Raw genomic sequence first — 26,665 nt, forward strand, 5'->3', positions numbered from 1 at the left:
TTGAAGAAAGATAATTTAATTTTTAAGGAAAAGATGCATGATTAATTAAAATGTGAAAACCACATATAATAAACTGAAATTAGTTTCAGGAACAAGAGGATGTCTTATTGCCATTATAGTTACTTTACAAGGAACCCATTTCAGCAAAGGTGGGAGCTGATGTGCAGTGCTGTCCAGTCTCACGAGCTGTGTGTGTACTGCGGACGTCCCCATCTGATTGGCCTTAATGTCCATTGCCTTCCATGGATGTTGTGACCATGGCCTAGAGGTAGGCACAGAGCCGCTCCAGCTGCCCAGGATTCCCATTACTTAGGAACAGCAGCTCCTTTTTACCTTCTTCCGTATGAGCTGAAATGGAGTCGAGCACAGATAATTGGCAGTTTTCTCCTGAAGCGTCATGTTACACCCAGAGAATTCTGTAGAGGCTACATTATCTACATTACATTCTGATGTCATCAGCACTCCCAAGAGACCTCACTTCTAGAGCCTTTATCCTAATAAACGATTATATTTTCTATGCACATTTTCCCTTTCTGTCTCTATTCTTCCAATCTAGCATTTATCTTTCCCACTATTCCAAGATTACCTTCTGGACTTTAGGACATGGTCAGATCTCCCAACCACACAAACCTCTACACTGTGCTTCCCAACCCATCATGTTGCAGCTGCTTTATACTCTTTCCTTTAGTAACATATTCCAATTACAGCTAATTCTCTATGATCTATTGATAGAACAGCCTTGACTTTTCCTCTGTATCCTCCTCCTCCCCCTCCCCCAGCCAAGGGCAAGGATGAAAAGAACAGCTCGATGTACAAGACTAGGACAGGTATAGCAAAGATTTGGTTTGTTGCGGGGAGGGTAGTCTCTTACACAGTCAACTATTCTGTGTCCTAGCATATGAGTCAATTGAAGTTTGTCGAATGATGAATAAATGCAACAATGAACAAAAAAGATACAAAGAAAAATGCAACAGTGAAAGTGTGGCAGCAACCCGAACCAAGTGACTGGGCTTGGTCTGGCCTCCTCTCCCAGCATGAGCATTTTGTTTTAGACTACTCTGAGAATTTAGGGAGAGATATAATGTCTTTTGTAAATTAAACCTTACCCCCCACCCCTTCTGTACCATGTGGTCAGCCAGGAAGAAGTTAAGATAAAGGGAAAAAAGATGAAATACAATGACACACTACTCTTGAGGGAAGAAGAGATCAAGGCTTTGACAGTGGGGATCTTCCTGACAGCATAAAGTCCTTATAGAAAAATTAAACAACTGACCTTTCTCATGTTGAAGCCAACTGTTTTCCAAATAATACTGAATACAACTTTCAAATTCTTTTGGGTTATAGTTGGCAACCAGGATAGGAATAAAGGGATCCAAGGCATCAAATCCTTCCTGGAGAAGAAAAAGGATAAAGATACAGTAATTGTTAAGTGACACACAAGGCCTGTGCGCACCAGGTAGTGCTTTTGACCACACATACTCTTTTAAAGATAACCTCTCTTTTCTTTCTGCTTCATCTACTACATGTTGCCTGTGTGTGTGGCTGTTCAGGCAACTGTGTTCTATGTTGACCTCATTAGGAATTCAATTAAAAAAATATTTTTACTGACTTTAGAGAGGAAGGAAGAGAGAGAGTTAGATAGAAACATCAATGATGAGGGAGAATCATAGATCTGTTGCCTCCGCAACCCATGCATGTGCCCTTGACTGGAATTGAACCCTGGACCTTCTGGTCTGCAGGCCGATGCTCTATTCACTTAGCAAACCAGCCAGGGCAGGAATTCATCTTGAAAATAAATTCTTCTCTATCAGTTTTCTGTGGCTTGGAAATGGTGGGTATTAACACTGCCCTCCCCGCGCCCCCAAACAAAACAAAACAAAAAAGCTGCCCAACCATGGTCCAGAAGGTGCCTTTAACTGGGTGTTATGAGTAGCCCATTGCATCCAGGGTAAGCTTAAAGGGGCACCTACTGGCCAAATCTGGGATAATTTAAGCATCGAAATAAATAATGGTAGTAAAAATTAAGAATCCACATGTCTGTACTGAAACAAATAAATACATAAGGTAGAAAGGAAAATTCTTACATTTAATAGAAAGCCAGCTGATACATTTAGAGGAAATGATGGAACTAGAATATATCTATTTTGCAATTATCATGATAACTGATTTAGGAAGAATCACCAATGAGTACTAAAACTAGTAAGGAGAAATTGAGGAGTAACAGGATATTTACCTAGTCTCAAAGTATATATCCACAAGGTTATTTATTCACTATAAAGTAAAATAACTACTTCAGTGAGGAGAAACCAAACGGATGCCACCTTAACTATGTGTTCAAAGTTAACATTGCTAGTAGTAGGAGAAATAGGTTTCATGTGCCTTCTGGTATTATGCACTAAGAACACACATCACTTCTAATATCACATATAATCAGGAGAAAAACATCAGAAACTTCATAAAATAACCCCGAAGATAACTGGCAGGTACTCTTCAGAAGTAAAAATAAAAATATTAAGATTATAGAAGACAAAGACTGAGGAACTGTCCCAGGTTAAAGGAGACGAAAGACACATGACCACGGAGTGCAACCCGTAGCCCAGGACCCTCTTTTTTCTGTAAAGAATGCTGGGATATTCTGGCAAAACCAGAGTGAGTTCTGTGGACTAGGTTAACAGTACTATATCCATGTCAACTTTCTGATTTGGACAGCTGTGCTTTGGTTATATAGTAAGATATCTTTGGTTTTAGGAAGTACACATGATTTTGAGATAAAGAGGCATGCATCCTCAGGTTACTGCCACATATTCAGAAAAAAAGAATGAAGAGGAAGAAGAATAAAGCAAATATGATTAACGTTAACATTTTAGGAATTTGGGTGAAGTCATACAGGAATATAATTTTTCTCCAAGTCTGAAATTATGTAAAAAAAAAAAAATGTCTTTAGACAGAATGACTATCTAAGGGAAACATATTTTCCAATGACTTGACCTTTCCCAGCAGCTCCTGGGGCAGGTAGGCTTTCCTGGGCTTGAAAAGAGACCCAGTCTGGCTCAAAGTCAACACAATGGCACCTCCATTCTGAAAGAAAGGAGAAGAAGCCAATTAGAAAAAGCTAAAAAAGACAGAAGATATAAAAACACTTGAACAATGGTAAGCAAAGTAATTACACCAATATTTAAATAAAATGGTTTTGAATAAGCTTACTCCAGTTAAGTGGAAAGATTAGAAACCAAATATATAGATTTTAAAATTGGTACAGTTATGGGAATTAAATGAGATAAAAGAACTTTCTGTCCATAAAATTAGAGACTGGAAAGTACTAGGAATGAAGTAGTGGAAGATCTTTGAAATGAAAATACATCTCTCTCTGAAATGTGTTCGGCACCATATGCACTCACCCAATCGTTTTTCACCATCTTCCTCAGGTTGTGAATAAGTGCTAGTTCCTCTGGGGCGATCTGCACATTGGTCAGTGTGTGAGGGGCGGAAGGGGTAGGAGCAGAAAGAGGCCATTATTTGCTTTTGCCTGGATGCTCCCCTGAGACAAATTACTAGTAAATGATAACAACTAAAAAAACCCTCAACTACTACCTAACCGTAGTAGAGGCTGAAGGTATAGCCTCTGAGATAAGCTACATAGCTGTTGGCCCTAAAACTACTGTGCTTCTGGAGGTAAAAAACAACAGTCCCCCAGGGAGAAAACACCCACTGTCTCCAAATACCCCCAAGATACTTCTTATCTTCTCTTTCTACACCACATAGCCTCATTTTGAAAAGAGAATAGAAAAAAAAAAATGTACTAGTAGCTTCTGTTGTCATGCTCTTCAAAATACTCTCCCAGCCCTAACTGGTTTGGCTCAGTGGATAGAGCATCGGCCCGCGGACTGAAGGGTCCCAGGTTTGATTCCAATCAAGGGCATGCACCTTGGTTGCAGGCACATCCCCAGTAGGAGGTGTGCAGGAGGCAGCTGATCGATGTTTCTCTCCCATCGATGTTTCTGGCTCTCTATCCCTCTCCCTTCCTCTCTATATATCAATAAAATATATTAAAAAACCCAAAATACTCTCCCTTAGTTTTCAATGGATAGTGGAACTTGGTATAATCTTCTTTAAAAAAACTGACTTTAGAGAGAAAAGGCTGAGAGAGAGAGAGAGGGAGAGAGAGGGAGAAATATCAATTTGTTGTCTCCTGTACTTGCCCAGACTGGAGCTCAAACTCACAACCTGGGTATGTGCCCAGTGTGGGAATCAAATCCACCACCTTTTGGTGTACAGGACAATGCTCCAATCAACTGAGCCAAACCAGCCAGGGCTGTATCAGCTCCTTTTGATGCTATTTTCACTGTACATCTAATTCAAATACTCCTACGCAAGAAAAGACACTGTATGTCTACTATGCCCAGCCTATATATAATACGGCACCAGAAGTGAGAGAAACCAGAACAGAGAAACTCAGTTTTCCTACTGGGCTTTTATCTTCTCTTTTCAGCACGGTCCTTCCCCAGAGAGCATTGACTCCATCCACTGCCACCAGGAGGTGAAAAATACCCAAAGAACTTTGCCTCTTTAGCTCTTTAAGCACAATCCCAACGGCATCTGTGGCATTCCTCACCCGTGTTATACCCTGTAGCAAAAGGGAGATAGTGGCTTACAGTCCAGTCCTATCTATAAGAGGCCTTCTCTGGTTCTGGCACAGTACACAGCATCTTTTTTTATACCTGTTCAACTACTTCTCCCAGAGAACTGCCTTTCTCAGTGCTTTCTCGCTTATTCCAGACATACTTCTCTTGAGTTTTTATCTAAAACCAAAAAAAGGCTGTGTTATTAGAATCAGTTTAAATCTATTTTTCAAGCCCTATAAGAGGTCTATCTCAGTATGAGCGAATGCTATCTAGCCCATTTCTGCCTGAAGCTTAAACACACACACACACACACACACACACACACACACACACACACACACACACGATTCTGACTATAAAGGTCCAGGTTAAGACCTTGACACCTACATTTTTAATAGGCTCCTAGATGACTCTAAATATCTAGATTTGAAAACCTCTGGCCTAGAGATCATATTCAAGAGTTACTAGACTAAAGAGTAATTTTACTAATACATTTCTGGTTCCAAAAGAGATTTTATCTGGAGAAAATTATGTAGTTAGAATATGCTTTAGAGAATTTGAGCCTATGACCTTGGAAAAGTCAATGAATTAATCTGAACTTCAATTTGCTACCCACAAGATGGGAACAGCCTACTGATGCCTCTATGCATAAATGAGTTTCAGATTGTGAGCTCACTGTGAGTAAAATACTGTATATGCAAGAAACAGAAAATGGTATAGTTATCTCAACCATGATACTAGTTCTCCAGTCTACTGGTACGTGGGGCACAAAGAAGATAAAATCTATTTAAAGAATGTCCAGCACCAAACTTCTGGGAGTCTAATCACCTGACTCAAGAAACGCTCATTTGTAGTTTTGAAATTCTTCAGCCAGATCGAAGCCTCTAAAGGTTGATCAAAGCGCTGTTTGTTGTAGGTGGACTGCAGAAGATCCCGGCAGTTTTTCACCCAAAGATGAGCTAAAAAAAAAGGGGGCGGGGGGCAAAGAGAACAAAGTAGGCAGGAACTAACTGTATACAACACAAAATACTCTATTAACTCTTTAAGACACAGGGAATGACTTTAGTGTCCTATATATTTCTTAAAGCCTTGTTTCCAAGGTTTATTTTAAACATCATCATTGCACTCAACACACAAGGCATTCAAGTGAATTAATGGTCACCTCAGCTTCCTCGTAGTTTCTAAAGATAGTCATAGTATGTGGATGCACATACACAAGGGAGGATATGCACAAAGAATGAGCGTTTTAAGTTTTTAAACTCGAGAATGCTGATTACCAGTACCATGTCAGTTTCTCTGGATACTCCAAACTGTTGACTGATGGCCATAACGCCTGTGATGACCTCTAAGGTGGGAGTTTATGCTCTTGGGCATCACATATCAAAGGGAGGACTGCTGGGCCAAAATAGCTCATTCTTATTATCAAAAGGTCCCAGGAAGCTTTTAGCTGAATTTCTTCTTCTTTTTAAAAAATAGGTTTTTATTGATTTGAGAGAGAGAGGAAGGGAGAGGGAGACAGAAACATGGATGAGAGAGAAACTGCAACATCGATGGGCTGCCTCCTGCAAGCCACCTGCAGGACCCCTGGTGGGTACTGAGTGTGCAACCAGGGCATGTGACCTCCTGGTGCATGAGTCAACCAGTGACCCACACTGGCCAGGCAGCTGATTTTTTTCTTGTTGCATTTACTTCACCTTGCAACTTGCTTGTCAATAATATGAAGAAATTATGAACTAGTTTAGATCACTCTGTATCTGGAGCAAAGGCCTCTCCTGTAGCCATCAGAGAGCCCTGTCTGAAAATCAAAGCCACAGTGCTACCACAGGAACAGGAAAACAAGCCCCAGCGTAGTGAAGATAGGAACTTACCATCTGGAATATGCAGTATCAGCCAGTCCTGTTTTGCACAGAAATGAATAATATGGCAAAGACTGAGTGTTTTTCCTGTTCCCTTCTCCCCATCTAAAGCACTTGCTGTTAAAGAAAACATTCCCAGAAGGAACACTTCTGCTAACAAAGAGTACACGTGCATTTCTTCTTTTCTCACATTTGAGGGAGGAAAGCACTGGCTTAAGACAGCCCACGTAGGCAGGAAAGGATACAGAGAACGTATCGTATAGCTGGATGAGCAAAATTGGTGTTTTTCAGGTAATGCAGAAGCTCTAGGGCTGGTTTCCTTACCATCAGGCAAGCTTCATTGAATGTCTTCATCTAACAAAACAGGGAAGGAGAAAGGAGAGAGTGGGTGTGGAACTTCTAACCAGTTCTTGGTATGCACACTGAATCTAATATAGCAACAAACTGTATATTTTTAATTTATGCAGTTAGGAGGGGTTGGGTTGCTTCTGAATTTGAAAATAAAAACTGAAACACATGATCTCACACCAAGTAACATAAGAGTCAGCTTTTGATTATATCTGTTATGAAGTACAGATATTGCATCAGTTAATTGAAATCTACAAATAATACAGACATCTCTCCACATAACTACTAGTATGTATTCCACTTAGGGTGGATGTAAATACTAAAAGCATATAAAATGATACTTAATGCTACCTCCGGCATGGCTCAGTGGTTACGTGTTGAGCTATGAACCAGGAGCTCACCATGTGATTCCCAGTCAGGGCACATGCCCAGGTTGCAGGCTCGATTCCCCAGTAGGGGGCATGCAAGAGGCAGCTGATCAATGATTCTCTCTCATCACTGATGTTTCTCTCTCTCTCTCTCCCCCCACTATCCCTTCTTCTCTGAAATCAATAAAAATGTTTTGAAAAAGTTAATGGGAAAAAATATCCTGTCAGGATTAACAACAACAACAACAACAACAAGGAATAATTTCTAAGGCTGAAAATAATTCAGCAGGAGTTAGCCAAAAGAACCAATCATGTCAACAAAATATGCTTGTAGTTATTCATGATTTTTTTTTTTTTTTGGTTAATCCTCACCCCGGGATATATTTTCCATTAATTTTTTTTTTTTTTAGAAGTGAAAGGGAGGAATGGGGAGAGGGAGAGGGAGAGAGAAACATAGGCGATGTGAGACACACATCGATTGGTTGCCTCCCGAACACAACCCGACCAGGGCCGGGGATGGAACCTGCAACCCAGGTGTATGCCCTTGACCGGGAATAAAACCAAGAAAGACCCTTGGGTGAGGGCTGAAACTCCAACCACTGAATCACACCAGCCAGTGTGATCATGAATTCTTTATTGACTATAAAACAACCCAAGCAACTCTTTGGGTTGAAGTTATGACCACAAAACTAGAATTTTCTGAAAATCTGTGAAATTGAAGAACAATGACGCATCTAATCCAGACATCATTTCTATATGGCTTAGGAATACATTATAATTTTGTTTTTCTATAGCATATTAACTATTTTCATGATACTTTTCTAAGGAAAATATTAAATTCATTTTTTAATAACTATTTAAATATTCAAGTTTCCAAAAACCTGTTAGGTAAGGAAAATAGCAGAATATTGTTTATTTATTTAAGAATATTTTGGCCTTAGTCAGTTTGGCTCAGTGGATAGAGCATCGTCCTGTAGACTGAAGGTTCCCGGGTTTGGTTCCAGTCAAGGGCATGGTACCTCGGTTGCAGGCTCCTCCCTGGCCTGGTCTCTGGTTGGGACTCATGCAGGAGGCAACCAATCGATGTCTAACATTGATATTTCTCTCTGTCTTTCCCTCTCTCTTCCACTTTCTCTAAAAATCAATGGAAAAATATCCTTGGGTGAGGATTAAAAAAAAAAAAAAGAATATTTTGCCTGGCTCCAAAAAGGATTTTAATTTGTTAAACACAGATAAACATTGCTTAAAGTAATTATAGTAATAGCACTATTAACAAAAGATGAATTCATCTGTTTTTTTTTAAGATTCAAGTTTCATTTTTGTATAGTTTTCTACTCATTTAATCACATCACTTTGCTACGAACAGCATGTGTTCTGGGCTCCCTCCAATGCCCTCCCCTGTTTTGAGCACCTGCATTACATATCGAGAAGGCAGGCCATGGGGGAATATAGTCTTCATATCCTGGAGGGGTAAGTTGTAGTGCTGACCCTCATGCTTCTCCTCATGCTTGGCCTAGGAAATAAAAATGCAAACAGATATAATGGGGCTGTAGACAAAGTGACAAAGACTTTGAAAAAGTGGAAAGGGCCTAATAGACCATACTGAGGAAACATTCATCTCTCAGAATTGAAAAGCATATCTTTTATTTCTTATCTTAAATAAAAATATGCTAGTTCTTGTCCCCAAATCCACAGTGTGTATATAAAGCTGGTGTTGGCCTGAATGATGAAACCAGTTGCCCAGCAACGTAAACCCTAGATGTGGAGGTAGCAGTGACAATTCTTGCCATCTGGATTTTTCTGTGCTGTGTATAGAGATGATGCAGTCATGTGACAAGATCATCTGCATGCTGCTGTTTCCATAGAAACTCTAGAGGAATTGGCAGATAGAGAGACTATATTCACAGGGAAAGCTGAAAGGCACTTTGATGATTTCATTCACTTACTCTATTTCATTTTGTGCTTTTGAAAGTAGGTGAACACTGGAGATATAAATAAAACACACCCTGCTGAGATAGTGTTTTGGGTAATGAATTATTTTTCTCCTCCCACATGCACAGCAGCATATGTTAAGATGGGGAAACCCAGAGAGTAGGAAAACAAACAAATAAACAAAAGCTATTGGTTTTCTTCACATTTAATCACAGACCTTACAACTAACTTCATTTATGAGGCAGCAATAATGCTGGGGAAGGAGAAAAAAAAATCAACATCTACTCTAATGGGATCTGAAGCAGAAAATACAACACTGGATACCACTGTAATCCTAGCTTCTGCTGACAAACTTCATTTTAAATGCAGCTCTTCTCAACAAGTCAAGTTACTTCCTTCTTTAGAACTAGGAAATCCACTTAGAAAAATAGATAGAAAACAGTTCCAGATTGGTCATTAGAAAAACTAGGTTCTATAACTGCTCTGCTGTGATCTTGGGCAAATTAAGTTGATTTCTTTAGAATTTTGCATACCACAGTCTATAAACTATGGTTGACTACTGTTTTTATAAATAAAGTTTTATTGGAACACATCCATTCCCATTTGTTTATAACAGAGCTAAACAGTTGTGACAGAGACCAATTTGGCTCATAAGCTTAAAATTTTACTATCTGGTCCTTTAAGGAAATGTGTGTCAACCCATCATACAATAAGATCAATAATATCTGCTAAATTTAACTTCTGAGGAATTAAGTATTTACTATGTGCCTGCTCTATCCCCAGCAAAATCCTTGGCATAAGATGAGTTCAATGGTAGGGATTAAATTAGAACAAATATGGACTGACCTGCCTGAGTATTTTATGTTACAGTATCAGACAGGGATGGGGACAAGCTGGGTTCCAGAATGCTGTCTTGGGTGCACTGTCTCACTACATGTACATTTTCTTGATATGTAAAATGACAGCAGCAGAGATTATAAGCCCTGAAAAAAATTCATATACATATTAGCAACTCACCGGGTCATTCTCACTGGTGCAGGAAATGGCTCTAGGACTCTCAAATGAAACCTGGTTATCCAGGTGAGCAGCAAGGCTTTGGGGTGCCTGGGTCCCCAGGCACAAAAAATGTCCAGGGTCCAACTAGAAAAGAAACCATGTTAGTGTTTTGTAATTATAAAGTTTATGTTTGCTACACCACCTAGTTTTTAAGCAATGTCTGTAACAGGGAAAAATTCCACTAACATACATTTTAGTTTTATGTAAAATGAGGATCTTTGTTATTATTTATAATTCTCTAAGTATAATCACATTATTCATGCTCTGAATCTGTTCCAGCTTATGTTGCTACTAGAGGCCCGGTGCACGAAATTCGTGCACAGGGGGAGAGGGGGGATGAGATGAGGGGGGCTGGTCCCTCAGCCTGGCCTGCACCCTCTTGCAGTCCAGGACCCCTTGGGGGATAGCCAGCAGTTGGATATCCCTCTTCCACTCTGGAACCCCTCACTCCTTACCGCCTGTCTGCTCCTTACCACTGCCACGGAGACGGGAGAGGCTCCCGCCACTGCTGCTGCACTTGCCAGCCGTGAGCCTGCCTTCTGGCAGAGCGATGCTCCCCTTGTGGGAGCACACTGACCACAAGGGGGCAGCTCCTGCATTGAGCATCTGCCCCTGGGTGGTCAGTGCGCATCACAGTGACCGGTCATTCTGGTTGTTCTGCCATAATGGTCGCTTAGGCTTTTATTATATAGATGGAACTACCTGACAGTCAATGTGCCTCCGAGGGGTCCCAGATTGCAAGAGGGTGCAGGTCAGGCCGAGGGACCACACTGGTGCATGATCAGGGCTGGGGAGTGATGCGGGAGGTTGGCCAGCTGGGGAGGGACTCCAGAAGGGCTCCAGGGCATGTCTGGCCCGTCTCGCTCAGTCCCAATCGGCTGGACCCCAGCAGCAAGCTAACCTACTGGTTGGAGCATCTGCCCCCCTGGTGGTCAGTGCATGTCATAGTGAGCAGTTGAGCAGCCTTAGTATATCATTAGCATATTACGCTTTGATTGAACGGACGACCGGACACTTAGCATATTAGGCTTTTATTATATAGGATATCAGGGCTCTGTCCCAAATAGAAACAAATAATTCCATTAGAGACTGTTCAGGAACATAGTACAGCCATTAACCTGAAGCAGGAAACTTCTTAAAAAAAAAAAAAAAGTTTATTGATTTCAGAGAGGAAGGGATGTTTATTGATTTCAGAGAGGAAGGGAGTGGGAGAGAGACAGATAGAAATATCAATGATGAGCCCTGACCGATTTGGCTCAGTGGATAGCGGTTTGGCCTGCGGACTGAAGGGTCCCAGGTTCGATCCCAGTCAAGGGCATGTACCTTGATTGCAAGCACATCCCCAATAGGGGGTGTGCAGGAGGCAACTGATCTATGTTTCTCTCTCATCGATGTTTCTAACTCTCTATCCCTCTCCCTTCCTCTCTGTAAAAAAATGAATAAAATATATTTGTTAAAAAAAAAAAAAAAGAAATATCAATGATGAGAATCATTGATTGGCTGCCTCCTGTGCGCCCCCCACTAGGGATTGAGCCCGCAACCTGGGCATGTGCCCCTGACTGGAATCGAACCCGGAATCCCTCAGTCCACAGACCAACGCTCTGTCCACTGAGCCAAACCGGCCAAGGCAGGAAACTTCTTCTTCTTCTTCTTTTTTTAAAAAAATATATTTTATTGATATTTTACAGAGAGGAAGGGAGAGGGATAGAGAGCTAGAAACATCGATGAGAGAGAAACATCGATCAGCTGCCTCCTGCACACCTCCCACTGGGGATGTGCCCGCAGCCAAGGTACATGCCCTTGACCGGAATCGAACCCAGGACCCTTCAGTCCGCAGGCCGATGCTCTATCCACTGAGCCAAACCAGTTTCGGCAAGGAAACTTCTTTTAATGCTCTTGCCCACAATGATGAATGGTGGCCAGTACTGTTCAATTCTCAGCTGTCCAGTAATCGTAGTCACTTCAGTTATTAGGGGATTAGTGCCATGTTCCTATTTGATAGGTATCATTATACCCTCCACAATTTTCTTGCCAGCTGTGTCCTGGAATAAAGAACCTTTATTGATAAAAGAATGAGGGAGTATGTACAGCATCTAGGTAAGTGAAAAGATAATGCTACATTCAGTGAACTGCAAATGGAAACCTCTGAACTAGGAAGGGATTGGGGGGATGATTTAGGAGACAAATCTGGCAAAATGCTAACCGGAGAACCCCTAAACTGAGTTTGAGGATAATAGGCTTATGTAGAAGTGAAAAGATGCCAGTTACAAGGGAAAGATTAGGATATGAAATCAGCAGAAGCAGATATGAAAGACAGAGTGCAGAAAATGTGAATTATTTTCATACCAGCCCTCATAACACTTACATCCACTTAAAAAGACCTTAAACTCAATAACAACTTTCTAATTGGTTATCTTTACCTCTAAATCTTTGACTCTTCATCTTTCATAGTGTAAAAGACTTGTCCTCCCAAATATTAAGTTTAACCTTCTTCTAATAAAAAGGGTTGGTTTTGCCCTAGCCAGTTTGGCTCAGTGGATAGAGCGTCGACCTGCAGACTGAAGGGTCCCAGGTTCGATTCCAGTCAAGGGCACATGCCTAGGTTGCGGGCTCGATCCCCAGTGGGGGACGTGCAGGAGGCAGCTAATCAATGGTTCTCTCTCATCACTGATGTTTCTAACTCTCCCTATTCCTTCCTCTCTGAAATCAATAAAAATATATTTAAAAAAAAGTTTTGTTTCCTACTGATGACAAAATAAGCCTCAAAGTCCTTAGCATGGTAATCAAGACCATGACTTCAATTGACTTCTCTAGTCTCATTCCTGAATGAACTCCATATTCCAGCCTATGACCATGCTAAAACACGTTATTCACTTTGATACTTCTATACTGCTCATTCTACTCAACTTCCCTCTCTCCCTATGTAAGTCTTACTCTTCCTTTAAGGCTCATCTCAAATGTCACATCCTCTGTGAAGCTTTTCCAGATACCTCCAGTCAAAAGTAATTATTTCTCCTCTCTGCTGATAGCACTTTGTCTTGCATGGCATTAAAAAAAAAAAAGAAAAAAAAATATTTTTTAAATTTTCACCCAAGGATATTTTCCCATTAATTTTTAAAGAGAGTGAAAGGGAAGAGAGAAAAAGAGAGAAGGCAACATTGATGTGAGAGAGACACATGGACTGGTTGCCTCCTGCATAACCTCCCACCTGGGGATTGAAACTTCAACTGAGGTATGTGCCTTTGACCTGGAATCAAACTCGTGACCCTTTGGTCTGCAAGCCGACATTCTAACCACTGAGCAACTGGCCAGGGCAATAGGTTTTTTAAAAAAATATTTTTATTAATTTTTAGAGAGAGGGAGAAAGAGAAACATGGATGTGAGAGTGGAACATCAATTGGCTGCCCCCTGCATGCCCCCCACCCCTGACTGGGAGTCGAACTAGCAACCAGACCAGTATGAGGGACAACACCCAAACAACTGAGCCACACCGGCCAGCGCTTGCATGGCATTTTTACTTTGCCTTGAACTGCAATTGTGGCTTTTGTTAACTGAATACTTGTTAGATGTGAGGCAATACAGAGTTTTAAACACATTTCTGAGCCAAGAATCCTAGAAGATAGGTAGAATATTATCATATGTTTTATGATGAAGGAAACTAAGGTTCAGGGAAATTAAGTAATCTTGCCTAAGGCCACAGAGTTGGCAGGTGGTAAAGCCAGAATTCAAATTCAGGTTTGTCTGACTCCAAAATCTATTCTTTTTATTATATACTATCTTATACACAAGTCTGTCTCCCATTTTGGACACACACTTGGAAGAGAATGGATCAGATTTTATTCACCTTTGTATTTCCTTTTCTAAGTAACACACCACAAATACTTCATACTGTGCCCTGGAATAAAGAATCTTTCATTGGAGACATATAGCAGGGAGTATGTAAAGCATCTAGCTAAGTGAAAATAAATTGCACTAATTCAACTCAATGAACTGCACACAGAAACCTCTTGAACCAGAACTTACAGATTTATTTATTTTTTTAAAAAATATATTTTATTGATATTTCACAGAGAGGAAGGGAGAGGGATAGAGAGCTAGAAACATCGATGAGAGAGAAACATCGATCAGCTGCCTCCTGCACACCTCCCACTGGGGATGTGCCCGCAACCAAGGAACATGCCCTTGACCAGAATCGAACCCGGGACCCTCCAGTCCGCAGGCCGACGCTCTATCCACTGAGCCAAACCGGTTTCGGCAGAACTTACAGATTTAATATAAAGTAACAGAGTTGCTCCAACTTTGTCTGAGGATGGCAGACACCAATGTTTATCAAATATCCAAATTCTCTATATTTTCTAGCCTCCCGTGCAGACAAATTGGGGTTATTTAATTCTCATAAATGAGCTCTATGTGAATATAATTTGTGACTTTTCTAGTCAGTCAGCTTAGAGTGACTATAAATCCTCTTTTCTTCCCCTTTCATGGCAACTTACAGGCTGCCATGGCATCCCAAGATGAACCTTCATTCCCATGTCAAGCCCCTCCCACATGTGCCTGTAAACCACTCTGGAAATACAGCAACAGGAAAAAGCAAACAGAACAAAACACATGCACAGATCTTCATAAACAATAGCATTTGTTGGGTTAAGCCAATGAGAATTCAGGGTCTGTTACCTCAGTATAGCAATCTGAATAGTACACCCTACTATTGACATGACAGTGTACTCAATTCTACTGGAGAGAGAGCACCATGTCTCTAAAAAAAAAGTAGTGAAGTGGAAAATTTAAGATATTCAAGGACCGCCGAAACCGGTTTGGCTCAGTGGATAGAGCGTCAGCCTGTGGACTGAAAGGTCCCAGGTTCGATTCCGGTCAAGGGCATGTACCTTGGTTGCGGGCACGTCCCCAGTGGGGGGTGTGCAGGAGGCAGCTGATTGATGTTTCTCTCTCATCGATGTTTCTGACTCTCTATCCCTCTCCCTTCCTCTCTGTGAAAAATCAATAAAATGTATTAAAAAAAAAAAAGATATTCAAGGACCACAAGGTGGTGCTATTTCTACAAGAATTCTATGACTTTCGTTAACTGCTTTTTGAAGCAAATTAAGAGCTAGCAAAATGGTTTCCTTACTTATCACAGCATTATATATGGCATCAACCAGCTAGTCTCTTGCTTCCAGGGAAAACAACTATAAGTACAATAGCCTCTACACAGTTCCAGAATGAATACCATGCAGTTAAGAATAGCATTCGTGAACCAATCAAGACAGTTACTCTAAACCAATCTATGTGAAGCACAAAATTTCTTCAGACATCTCTGCATTTTGGACTCAAGTCTTCCTTGTCTGCTATTAAAGAAGAAATTGTAGCTTTTTAAATGTTGAGACCAGAATCCTTCCTCTGTTGATCCGTGCTTTTATTTTCATTTTATGTACATAGGTTTATGATAAACCACTGGGAAAAACATGAATTCTATAGGAGGAAGGGCTGCTTTTCTAGGAAATCTAATCTGTAGTAATTAAACAATGAGATGGAAGTGACTAAGCCCTTCTGGCTCAGTTCTCATTTTTCAGGATACAGCTCTGGGAGGATTTCCCCTGGATCCTACTAACCCAGGTTAAGTGCTCCTACTGGGTGCTTTACTAACAGCACCATTCTATAACAACCATTTGTTCATGATTCCAGTACTGACTTTGAGATCCTATATTGCATGGACTCTAACACGCAATATAGCACAGTGGTTAAGGTCACAGGCTTTGAAGTCAGACTGACCTGGTACCTAGTCTGGGCTCTGCAATTTCACAGCCTCTTACTTTGCCTTTCTAATCCTCAATTTCTGCGCCTGTGAAACAAAGCTATCATCTAGTTCCTGGGTTATTGTTACAACTAAAAAAGTAAAGCACTTAGCCCAGTGCCTGGCGCATAATGAATGCCCAACAAATAGTAACCATTAGTGAAATGAGTAATCTGAAAATACTCAGTACTTGCAATATGGAAAATACTGAAAACTATTTGCTAAATAAATGAAAAAATGAAGTAAAGCAACAAAATGTCTTTTTTTTTAAAAATATATTTTATTGATATTTTATAGAGAGGAAGGGAGAGGGATAGAGAGCTAGAAACATCAATGAGAGAGAAACATCGATCAGCTGCCTCCTGCACACCTCCCACTGGGGATGTGCCCGCAACCAAGGTACATGCCCTTGACCGGAATCGAACCCGGGACCCTTCAGTCCGCAGGCCGACGCTCTATCCACTGAGCCAAACCGGTTTCGGCCAAAATGTCTTTGTCATATATGATTTTATTCAACTATCAGATACTTAGGGTCTAAACTGGCAACATATTTTTCTTTCAAGTACTTCATTAAGAAATGATAATCCGCCCTAGCTGGTTTGGCTCAGTGGATAGAGCATCAGCCTGCGGACTGAAGGGTCCCGGGTTCGATTCCAGCCAAGGGCACGTGCCTGGGTTGCAGGCTCAATCCCCAGTAGGGGATGTGTAGCAGGCAGCCAGTCAATGATTCTCTCTCATCATTGATGTTTCTATCTCTCTCTCCCTCGCCCTTGCTCTCTGAAATCAATAAAGAAATATATTTAAAAAAAAGAAATGATAATCCAACTAGAGAATACTAATAAAAGTAAAGATAACTGCAATCTATCTTTTAAAAAATGTTAATTCTCCTATGACAAGGTAAATTCTCAAGCAGAACTATTCTACGGAGACCTTGTTACTTGAAGATTTTTAGGGCAGCTGGGAGTGAAGTGAATGGGAAGAGAAATGGAACTGTAACTGTTCTTTTTTTTTTTTTTTAATATATTTTATTGTTGTTTTTTTTTTTTACAGAGAGAGATAAAGAGTTAGAAACATCGATGAGAGAGAAACATCAATCAGCTGCCTCCTGCACACCCCCTATTGAGGATGTGCCTGCAACCAAGGTACATGCCGTTGACCAGAATTTAACCTGGGACCCTTCAGTCTGCAGGCCAATGCTCTATCCACTGAGCCAAACCGGTTAGGGCTGTAACTGTTCTTTTGAGTGTGAACTTGTAAATTAAAGTCAGCTGAAGTTCTCTAGTGCATTTAATTCTGGATATAGTAAATCCATATAAAAACAGAAATCCACCTACAGACAGTTTGTACAAAGCATTTAAGTCAGTTAGGACTCACCTTATGGACTCTGGAGACAAGTCTTGTCATTCCTTTCAGCATTGTCCCCACACTCTTCAAAAAGTGAAAAGGTCAGCCAGAACTGGGAAAATATATTTGCACAATGGATTAGTATCCTGAATATATAAAGAATGCCTACAAATAGATAAAAGAAATGAGAAGACACAGACATTTCACAGAAAAGTTTATACAGATGGATAGTAAACCCATGAAAATTCTCATTACAAATCAGAGAAATATAAATTAAAAGCACCACAATGAGATCATTCACAACCACCATATTGGGAAAAATGAAAAGGTCAGACAATAGCAAATGTTAAAGAGGCTGTGAAGGAAGCACTAGGAACTTTCATACACTGTCAACGAGAGAGTAAGTACAAATACAGTAGGTCCTCGGGTTACATCGGAGATCCGTTCCTACAGTATGAAGTCATAAGATTTTCGCCGTAAGTCGGAACCCACCTACATAAGCACCTATGTCACTCACCTATGTCACTCATCACTACAGTAGTAATGAAGTGAAACAGTAAAAAAAATTTAAAAGAAAGATAACAATTCCTGATCTTTACTTGTGGTAAATACAGTAAATAATAAAAAACATAAAGCACATATATACATACGTCGAAATGACGAAACTTTTTTTTTTTTTACAAATAAATGGGAGATGGCGACGTAACCACAAAATGACATATGTCGAGTCCGATGTAACCAGAAGACTGCCTGTATCTATAAAAACAAATTTGGCATCATCTTGTAAAGTTGAAAATGTACAAGTCTAAAATCCAGGTATTCTATTCCTTGATATTTATTTTACAAAAACACTTATACATGTACACCGGAAAATATGTGTAACAATGTTCATAGTAAGAGAATATGGAGAATTATCAAAAACTGTAAAAAGCCCAAATGTCCATTGGTAGAAGACTGAGTAAACAGAGATATGGTCATACAATGGAATTCCATACAGAAATAAAAAGAATAAATTGCAGTTTCATGCAATACATGCATGAATCTCAAAAACTAATATTGAGCCCTGGACAATATTAATCCAGGTTGGAGCATTGTCCTGTATACCAAAAAGGTTGTGGGTTCAATTCCCAGTTGGGGTGCAAGCAGGAGGCAACGGATTAATACTTCTCTCTCCCTTCTCTTTCTAAAAAATCAATAAAAAACATATCCTCAGGTGAGGATTAAAAAACAAAACAAAAAAATAATATTGAGTGAAAACTATTATATACAGCATGATGTAACATATAAAATTCAAAACATAAAGCTTGCCCTGACCAGTTGCTCAGTGGTTAGAGCAGTCGTGGCAAACTACGGCCCGCGGGCCGGATCCGGCCCGTTCGGTTGTTCTATCCGGCCTGCGGAGCCGAAAGAGCGGAGGGTTCTCTTGCTCTCCCCTCCGCTCCTTTACTTTGAATTTATATTAGTTCACACAAACACTCCATCCATGCTTTTGTTCCGGCCCTCTGGTCCAGTTTAAGAACCCATTGTGGCCCTCGAGTCAAAAAGTTTGCTCACCCCTGGGTTAGAGCGTTGGCCCTTGGACTGAAGGGTCTCGTGTTTGGGTTTAATTCCTGGTCAAGGGCACATGCCTGGGTTGCAGGGTCAATCCTTGGCCCCAGTAAGGAGGTGTGTAGGAGGCAACCAGTTGATGTGTCTCTCACATCCATGTTTCTCTCTCCCTCTGTCCTCCCTTCCACTCTCTTTAAAAATCAATGGGAAAAATATCCTTGGGTGAGGATTAAAAAAATTAAACATATAAAGCTTAATTCATTATTTGGGGAATCCTACATAATAAGAGAAGGAATATGCTAATTATTCCATCGGGTCGTTTATACTTTTTCCATTGATTGAAAACGACCGGATAACGGATCTGCAGGAGGGTGGGGCAACGAACTACAAGCGGGTGTCGAAAAGCTACAGGAGGGGGCAGGGCAGCAAACTATGGGGGGAGGAGGGGAGAAGCTACAGGAGGGTGGGGCAGAGGGCGGAGAGCTATAGGAAGGCAGCAGAGAGACAAGTATTCTCTTACTACTGGCCCAAGGATTTGTGTGCAGGGCTAAAAGTATATACATATTTAGTAAAACTGAAAGAAAAAGGCAAGAGAATAAGCACATCATTTGGAATAATGCTTACTCTTAAAGAGAAAGTAAAGGGATAAGACTGGGGCAAGGCAGATAAAGAAATTGGTAATGATCTCTTTCTAATGCTAGCTAATGGGTACATGAATATTTGTTTTGGAGAAATATGTACTGAATATTTAATTGGTATAACGTTACCCAAAAGACAACATGTTAGTTAAATGGGTTGAAATTTCCTTAATCATTGACATCTGTGCTATGGTTCTCGCTCTTGGCTGCACACCGATGTCTATCTCACTACCAAAGAGGTTGGCTGGCTGGTCAAGGTTGGCCTCAGCTGGGATGACTGATTCTGCTCTACACTGTCCCTCATCCTCTAGCAGTGTATCATGGACTTGTCATAGCAGTGGCAGAGGTCCAAGGGACCTGAAATAACTTAAGACCTCTTCAAACCTGGCTCAGAATCAGCATGGTCTTCTGTCACATTCTATTGCAGCTTAAGTTGAACAACCCAGATTCAAAGGATGGGAAGTAGATTTTACCTCTTAATGGGAAGAGCTGCAAAATCACAATTTTTCTGGCATGGAAACCACTGTACTGTTAAAAAATGGAGAGGCTTGAATGTAAACACGGTTATTGGACTTGAGAGACATTCTTCATCATTATACCATATTTCTTCCTAGGCAGCCTCAATCCCTTATTTGTGCAGCTATTTGTTGATTTTTAAAATATATATATATATTTTATTGATATTTTACAGAGAGGAAGGGAGAGGGATAGAGAGCTAGAAACATCGATGAGAGAGAAACATCGATGAGAGAGAAACATCGATCAGCTGCCTCCTGCACACCTCCCACTGGGGATGTGCCCGCAACCAAGGTACATGCCCTTGACCGGAATCGAACCTGGGACCCTTCAGTCCGCAGGCCGACGCTCTATCCATTGAGCCAAACTGGTTTCGGCTATTTGTTGATTTTAAAAAAAATATATATATATTTTATTGATTTTTTACAGAGAGGGAGAAGGAGAGAGAGTCAGAAACATTGATGAGAGAGAAACATCGACCAGCTGCCTCCTGCACACCGCCCACTGGGGACGCGCTCACAATCAAGGCACATGCCCTTGACCGGAATCGAACCTGGGACCCTTGAGTCCGCAGGCCGACGCTCTATTCAGTGAGCCAAACCGGTTAGGGCTATTTGTTGATTGTGCTCTTAGCTAAGAATAAGTGAGTTATTAAAATTCATTTTATTAATTTGAACCTTATTTGTTTGTTGATATCTTCTATTAATAAAATTTTTAAAATAAATTCACTATTTTAAACATTTAGTTATAAAGTTAACCAGTAGGTTTTATCTTTAAAATTTTCTTAAAAAATTTTTTTTTTAAATTTATTTATTGATTGCCTGGGCCTGTGTTCTCAGTGGTTAGAGTATCAGCCCATGCACCAAAGGGTCTCAGGTTCGATTCCAGGTCAAGGGCACATACCTGCGTCCCAGGCTCAGTCCCAGCCCCAGTAAGGGAGAGTGTGGGAGGCAACCAATTGTGTCTCTCCGCCGCCCGCCCCCCCACACACATACTTTCTTCCCTTCCACTCTCTCTGAAAATCAAGTATCTTGGGGTGAGGATTAACAAACAAAACAAAAACAAAATTTACTTATTGATTTTAGAGAGAGAAAGAGGCAGAGACAGAGACATCAATTTGTTTTTCCACTTATTTATGCATTCATTGGTTGCTTCTTATATGTGTTCTGAGGAGGGATCGAACTGAAAACCTTGGCATATTGAGATGACCAAATGACCTACGCAGCCAAGGCTTTAAAAATGTATTTCAACATCTGAAGCCTTATTTTTAAAGTTTATATTACAGAGCTTTTCCTATTTATACTGCATTTAGACAACATCCCAGCAAGGAAGCACCATGAAATTAATGTTTATTTGCTTCTATTGCAGGGGGGAATCTGAGAGCCGTTTAGCCAATACCTGCTGTTAGACAGTAATATCATATAGCCCATCCTATATAATAAAAGCCTAATATGCAAATCGACTGAACAGTGGAATGACCGGTTGCTATGACGTGCACTGACCACCAGGGGGCAGACACTCAATGCAGGAGCTTCCCCCAGCCTGCAGGCCCCAGGCCAGCCAAGGTGGGTGCCAGTGGAGGTCCTCCTGACCCAATGGTCATCCCACAGATTGGCCCTGATCACCAGCCAGGCTGAGAGACCCTACCCATGAATGAATTTCATGCATCTGGCCTCTCGTATATCAAACAGCTTGAGGACTGATGCCAGGAGAAGCAGAGCAATAGGGAAATACAGACAGACCTTGGAGATATTGTGGGTTTGGTTCCAGATCACTGTAATAAAGTGAGTATTGCAGTTAAGTGAGTTGTAATCTTTTTGCTGGTGGACAGTGTTGCCTTCCATTTGTAGAAAAACACAACGCCTATAAAGCACAATAAAGTGTAATAAAATGTGGTATGCCTCTACTGGAAATCTAGGCAGCTTTGAGTGCCTATAACTTTGCTTAAAGAAAACTTTCAGTTAAACCACAACTGCACTTAAAGCACAAATCACAATCCAAATCATAGTACTTTGGAGGTTAGTTCTGATTGGCTCCCCTTTCTATATTAGTTTCTTATTACTGCTGTAACCAATTACTACAAACTTAGTGGCATAAAACGACACAAATTTGCCACTTAGAGTTCTGTGGTTTAGACATCCAAAATCAAAGTGTCTGTAGGCTTGTATGCTTTCTGCAGGCTCTAGTAGAGAAGCTGTTGGGGGGGTGGTGGTGGTGGTGTGTGTGTGTGTGTGCTTTTTTTTTTTTTAACTTTTCAATTTTTAAAGCCTGCTTTCATTTTCAAAACCTGCAATAGCTGGTCAAGTTTTTGTCATATTGCATCACTTTGACACTTCCATCTCCCTCTTACAGTAAGTCTATCAAGTAATCCAGGATATTCTCCCTATTTTAAGGTTAGCTCATTAGCAACCTCAATTCCACCTGCATAGTTAATTTCCTCTTGTCATGTGATCTATTCACAGGTCCCAGGGATTAGGACATGAACATTTTTGGAGGAACCATTATTTTTGTCTCCCATACCTTCCTTGGTTCAAATAATTCAGCATTCACTCATTCAATTAAGGCCATTTTGTTTTATATTTTGGTCTCTGGTAGCACCTGGGGCATACACAAAAGAAGATTCTCTTCTCTATAGAATCTGCCTATGCTTAGCTGACAATTCATAACTTAGTGCAGTTACTGAAAGCTAAATGAAGGCAGAGACCATAAGTAACTTTCTTTATAAACTGGTGGAATTTACCAGGAAGGCAATGTGGTATAGTGAATTTAAGTTTTTAAGAGACAAACAGCCTAAAGATAAACTTACTGGACTTCTCTGAGCCTCAGGCTTTTAATGGGGATAAGGTGATCTACCTCAACATTATTATAAGGATTAAACAGGTACACACGTTCTCCTTTCAGAAGGACATACAAGATAATGCTAATTCTCTTTCCCTTCTCATGTTTAAAGTATCTAACATTCACTTCAACATTTCCATGACTCACATGCTAGCCATAGTCCCTGCCCTCAAATTAAAAACGTGCCGGTAGGATAACACACTTGCATATAAAACGCAAAGCAAGATCAATATGCCCTAGCTGGTTTGGCTCAGTAGATAAGAGCGTCTGCCTGTGAACTGAAGGGTCCCAGGTTCAATTCCAAGTCAAGGGCACATGCCGGGGTTTCGGTCGTGCGTGCAGGAGGCAGCTGATGGATGATTCTCTCATTATTGGTGTTTCTAGCTTTCTCTTTCCCCCTCTCCCTTCCTCTCTGAAATCAATAAAAAAAAATTTAAAAAAGATCAAGGTAAACCTAAATGGACTCCATGAAGGAGTTGGAACTTGAGACATAATTAGGAAAAGCAAATATATAGTTAGGTAATTAAAACTGATTTTTTTCTTAAAAAAACAACAACAAAAAGCAAGCCATCAAAACCTGATCCATACACTGAAATATGATTAAGGGTGAAATTTAGGAGTGTCTACTTGAACTTGACTAGACCTTTGAGATTTTCAAACTATCCCCTAGGATCCTAGAAGCCCACAAATGTTGAAGAAAAGGGAAACCTACGTAGATCCCTTTCCTAATTTATTGTGCTTTACCCTTTGAGTGAAATTAGAGCCTTTGGGATTATCAGTGTAATAATAGTCCAGAGCTCTGCATTCAATCATTCAGAGTAAACGTTGGTACAGAGTTTTGAGAAGCAAGTTATTAGGAGCCACAGAAATCTGATAGGCCTAATTTTGCATAGTTTTATCAATGACTTGGAAGAATAACACACAACTACCAATTACACCCACAAACCTTATCAACATCAACAGTACTCTGAACGATAACACAATACTCTGCACTTTCCCTGTGCCTAGGAGCTAATTCTATTATCTAACATGGAGCTAAGGAAAAGAACTTTCTGAAGGACATACAAGACATGGAAGATCGAGTCCAGAACTGAACTAGAAATACATGGTTTCTTTACCCTCTAACATGAAGTTGAAAATGTGTCATCCATTCATGAGGAAGGAATAGTGCACAGAAAGACAGCGGTGTGAAATTCGAGAAATCTAAGCGGGATTTAGAAAGCAAGAAAGACGACCACGGCGCGGGTTTTTCTTTGGGTCCCAAGTCCACAACAAGGAGCCCATAAAGAAGTCCCCTAGGAGGGTCGTCGGCCCTACTTAGCCCCACTTCCTACCTCCTGAAAGTTCGCAGTCCTGCTCCCTTCCCTCGTGGGTCAATCCCTGCGCAGCTTCACTCCCTCACCGAGAGCCGCGGACCAGTCCTCCCGACGAAGTGAACAGTGAAACTTGGCTGGCTCCGCAGACCTGGTCCCCCAGCGGAGAAGCAGGCTCGGCCCCTACAGCAGGAAACTACTCAACGCGCAGCCGCCGCGGCCTCCAACCACCGCCCAGCGGAGGGGCGCCAAGCTGCCCCTTACCCACTCGCCGGGGCTGGAGGCGGAGGGGAGAAGCGACGCCAGCCGCCGCGGTGCCGTGGCCAGGGGGGTAAGTAGTCACAGGTCTCTGCCCGCCACGCGGCTCGTTCCAGTTACAACGGCCTGCTCCGCCCGCTCCGGCAGTCCCCGTCTCCCCGCTCCCGCAGCTAACAGAATGGAACAGGCCCGCGGGGGGGATTGTGGGAGACGCACGCGCGAGGGGTGGAGGGAATGTGGGGGGTGGGGGGGGGACGAGGAGGAGGAGGAGGCGGCGGCGGCCGCGGCGGCTGTTGGTGGCAGTGGGGGCGGGGGAAGGGGGGAGGAAAGAAGAGGAGCTGGAAGAGGAGGCTGGGGCTCGCGTCGCTGGAGGTACGCGTGAGGGCCGCGCCAGAGCCGGCTAGACAGGGGCCGAGGGGAAGCAGGGAAAGGTGCGAGGAGGCGCCCTTGAGCGAGCGCGTATGGGCTGGCGGGCGCGCTAGGCGACCAAAGGCGGTGGTTGGTGGGAGCCGCGAGCGACGAGCCCAGCTACACTCCGGCGCGTGTGGGCGGGCGTGCGCGCTCCGCCGCCGGAGTCGGGTGGGGGGGGGGGGTGGAGAAAGCGAAGAGGGAGGAGTGGGAGGTGGGGGGGTACGAGGCGCCCTTCGCTCCCTCCCTCCCGAGGAGCTGCCGCCGCCGCTCTGCCGCCGCCACTCCGCCGCCATTTTGGGTTCGCTTTGCGGAGGGGGAGACGATCCCCGTCTCGGTTGCGGGACCCACCTCCCCTCAGTTTCTCCAGCTTAGCCCCACGCCTTTCTCTTCTCCTCTCTCACATTTCCGCCAGTCCGCTCACCCGCTGGCCGCCTCTTGACAAGCGAGAGGGATCCGCTGTGGACCAAGGGAAGCGGAGGAGCCTGGTGGCGGCCGTCCCCTCTTCCCCACTTCCCTGCACTCTCATCTCTGGGCCTCGGCCTCTGACACGGTGAGTAGAAGCGCCTGAGGAGACCTTTGGGCCTAAGTAATTCCTCAGCTACTCAATCCTTGGCTTCCTGGGCGCTCCTGTCATCTCCCGGACCTGTACCTCCGGGAGAGCGGTGTTAAGAATGGGGGAGGGGAGAGTAGGGAAGGGGATCCTGAGCTTATCGGGAAGTCCCTCCTGGCGGGGCTGAAGGGGTGTCCCTCGCTGGCGGGCTCCTGGCTTGGGGAAGGGGGGCGGGAAAGTAAGCAAGAGGAGGCGGAGTCGTCTGTGTCCCTGACAGGTTTATTTTGTGTGTTGTGTAGGCACGATTGGAGCATCCCCCAAGGTCCAGATTCCGTCTGTTAGGGGGATAAGAGTGGCAGGAGAAGTGATCTTCTGAGGGTAGTTTACCTGAATGATCACGTCTGTTGTGTTCCTGACACGCTGAACTGTATGCAGCGGACGACAGAATGATCTGTGTTCTAAGTTTAATAAGTGTTATTGGTTAGTTTATACATGGAAAGACATGTCTTTGGTCTAGAAGACAGATGGTCTTGTTGGTATATAGCGGCTGTTTGTGTGTGTATGTAAGGAAGGAAAGTGTTCCGGAAGAGTTTGCTTGTATTTGTATAAGGGTAATGGAGTTCCCCTTATAAGTTAGCTTATTTTTAAAATAAAACTTGGGATGTTCCCTGCTGATTGATGTGTGTGTGTGTTTTAGGGTTTGGGAGTGAGTACGTTATTACTGGTTGGGAAAGAGCAGTCATGGCAGTAGTATTTTAGACATACTATGTAGTATGTATGTGTGGGGTCAGTAATGGGAGAAACTTGTCCTAGCCAGTTGTGGTCTTAAGAAGAGTTTGTTTCTCTAATAGAGTGAATTGTGTAAATGCGAGGGCCCAGACCATCTTTAACAGAACAATTATTGTAAGGGTATAAAGATTGGCCTTTTGTGGACCTGAGTTTCTGAGTTTATATCAATACTTTTATAGTAGAGTAAAGCATTTGTATTTTTCAGAATGCACTTTGAGTTTGTGTGTGTGTGTGTGTATGTGTGATCCTAAATCCCTGTGACAATGATAGGATAGATGTTTTCTCCTATTTTACAGAATAGGAAATTGAGGCATAATGAGAGAATTTTTCCAAGGTCACAAGTTAATTTGGAGACAAAGTTGGGACTATAACTCAAATGTTTTGACCACTACTCAAGTAGTATTTTCATCATACAGTGAATGGAGCCTCTGAAGGTCTTTGACAGGCAAATCTTGAGTTTATTGGAAAGATAGGGGCATATGTGACT

The 26,665-nt window shown here is 42.1% G+C and overlaps 2 protein-coding genes across 6 annotated transcripts in view; one reads left to right on the forward strand and one right to left on the reverse strand.

The window, feature by feature from the left end:
• Positions 1-25,608, reverse strand: DAP3 (death associated protein 3). Of its 3 annotated transcripts, XM_080649294.1 has the most exons (14): positions 25,261-25,608; positions 24,192-24,353; positions 17,348-17,429; positions 10,144-10,266; positions 8,606-8,707; positions 6,724-6,832; positions 6,491-6,583; positions 5,451-5,581; positions 4,719-4,799; positions 4,466-4,624; positions 3,399-3,458; positions 2,989-3,078; positions 1,274-1,391; positions 1-348 (listed from the first exon to the last, which is right to left on the reverse strand). In XM_080649294.1, the coding sequence occupies exons 3-14, from the start codon at positions 17,387-17,389 to the stop codon at positions 263-265; spliced, it is 1,194 nt and encodes a 397-aa protein (XP_080505420.1). In that variant the 5' UTR covers positions 17,390-17,429; positions 24,192-24,353; positions 25,261-25,608; the 3' UTR covers positions 1-262. The 3 variants fall into 3 exon arrangements, with proteins under 3 accessions (XP_080505420.1, XP_080505419.1, XP_080505421.1); XM_080649293.1 differs by lacking the exon at positions 25,261-25,608 and having other exon boundaries at positions 24,192-24,974; XM_080649295.1 differs by lacking the exon at positions 25,261-25,608 and having other exon boundaries at positions 24,260-24,611.
• ASH1L (ASH1 like histone lysine methyltransferase) overlaps positions 24,674-26,665 on the forward strand; it is a 136,602-nt gene continuing 134,610 nt past the window's right edge. For all 3 annotated transcript variants that reach the window (XM_080649290.1, XM_080649292.1, XM_080649291.1), the window contains exons 1-2: positions 24,674-24,800; positions 25,252-25,389. The gene's annotated coding sequence lies outside the window, so the exon portion shown is untranslated. The remainder of the gene's footprint in view (positions 24,801-25,251; positions 25,390-26,665) is intronic.

The sequence above is a fragment of the Plecotus auritus genome (genome assembly GCF_963455305.1).
Source record: "Plecotus auritus genome assembly, chromosome: 12".
Lineage (NCBI taxonomy): Eukaryota > Metazoa > Chordata > Mammalia > Chiroptera > Vespertilionidae > Plecotus > Plecotus auritus.

Coding starts and splice junctions, on each gene's coding strand:
- DAP3 (XM_080649294.1), bottom strand. CDS start 17,389: ATGCTGAAAGGAATGACAAGACTTGTCTCCAGAGTCCATAAG. Junction 5,582..6,490: donor GATACTGCATATTCCAGATG/GTAAGTTCCTAT, acceptor CTTTTTTTTTAG/CTCATCTTTGGGTGAAAAAC. Junction 1,392..2,988: donor CCCAGGAGCTGCTGGGAAAG/GTCAAGTCATTG, acceptor TTTCTTCTCCAG/GAAGGATTTGATGCCTTGGA.